This window comes from Trichoplusia ni (genome assembly GCF_003590095.1).
Source record: "Trichoplusia ni isolate ovarian cell line Hi5 chromosome 10 unlocalized genomic scaffold, tn1 tig00003971_group9, whole genome shotgun sequence".
In the NCBI taxonomy this organism is placed as follows: Eukaryota; Metazoa; Arthropoda; class Insecta; order Lepidoptera; family Noctuidae; genus Trichoplusia; species Trichoplusia ni.
In genome coordinates this window covers 18779-19421 of record NW_020799686.1, presented here as the reverse complement: position 1 = coordinate 19421, position 643 = coordinate 18779, and the positions used below count along the sequence as shown (strand labels likewise).

The 643-nt window shown below is 35.3% G+C and overlaps 1 protein-coding gene across 1 annotated transcript; it reads right to left on the bottom strand.

Annotated features, from left to right (window-relative positions):
* Positions 1–4: 4 nt before the first annotated feature.
* LOC113506340 (bladder cancer-associated protein) lies at positions 5–364 on the bottom strand (the record flags this gene model as incomplete). Its single annotated transcript, XM_026889186.1, has 1 exon — positions 5–364. A coding segment is annotated over exon 1 (160 nt), but the record flags the coding sequence as incomplete, so codon positions are not given.
* Positions 365–643: the final 279 nt, after the last annotated feature.

The following is a 643-nucleotide window of genomic DNA, read 5'->3' as shown; positions in this document are numbered from 1 at the left end:
ATAACTGCTGCAAGGAAGACTACACTGCATACGGTACACGGCTTCCTTTCGAGGAAAAACCCTATTAAATATAACACCATGAACATAACATGAGTGTTCACTAAAGCCGGGTTCACGGGCTTCGGTATTAGAAGCACGGGTATTAGCCATTGCAAACAATACATGTCGTCAATTTCCGTGCAGATCAGTTACACTATCTTGTGGCACTAACGGTGATTTGCGTTTGTAACACAATCGTCATGTTTCAAGTAACTATTTTTTTTGTAAATATGAAGAAGCCTGAAAATTGTGGCGATTTGCGTTTAATTTTTGACAGATGATAGTTTAATTGCCAATGTTGCCATTGGCACAGATGTTAAATACTGCCACAGAAAATAAACTTGAATTTATCAACGTTCCGGTTTACTTAACTTTGGTCTTTGTACAAGCATATTAGACCATCCAAAATTCCAAATGACAACTGTTTAATTTTTATATTATTTTTAATATTTGTAAAACTAATTAGAAAAGCAAGTTGTGACACTGAATAAAACAAAGAAAGACAAAACAAAACCTACAAAGTGTTTTTTTTTAAGTAGACTGTAGGTGGGTAACACGAGCGTAAGTTTTAACTGCTTTGCTGAGGCGACATATAAGGCGATTT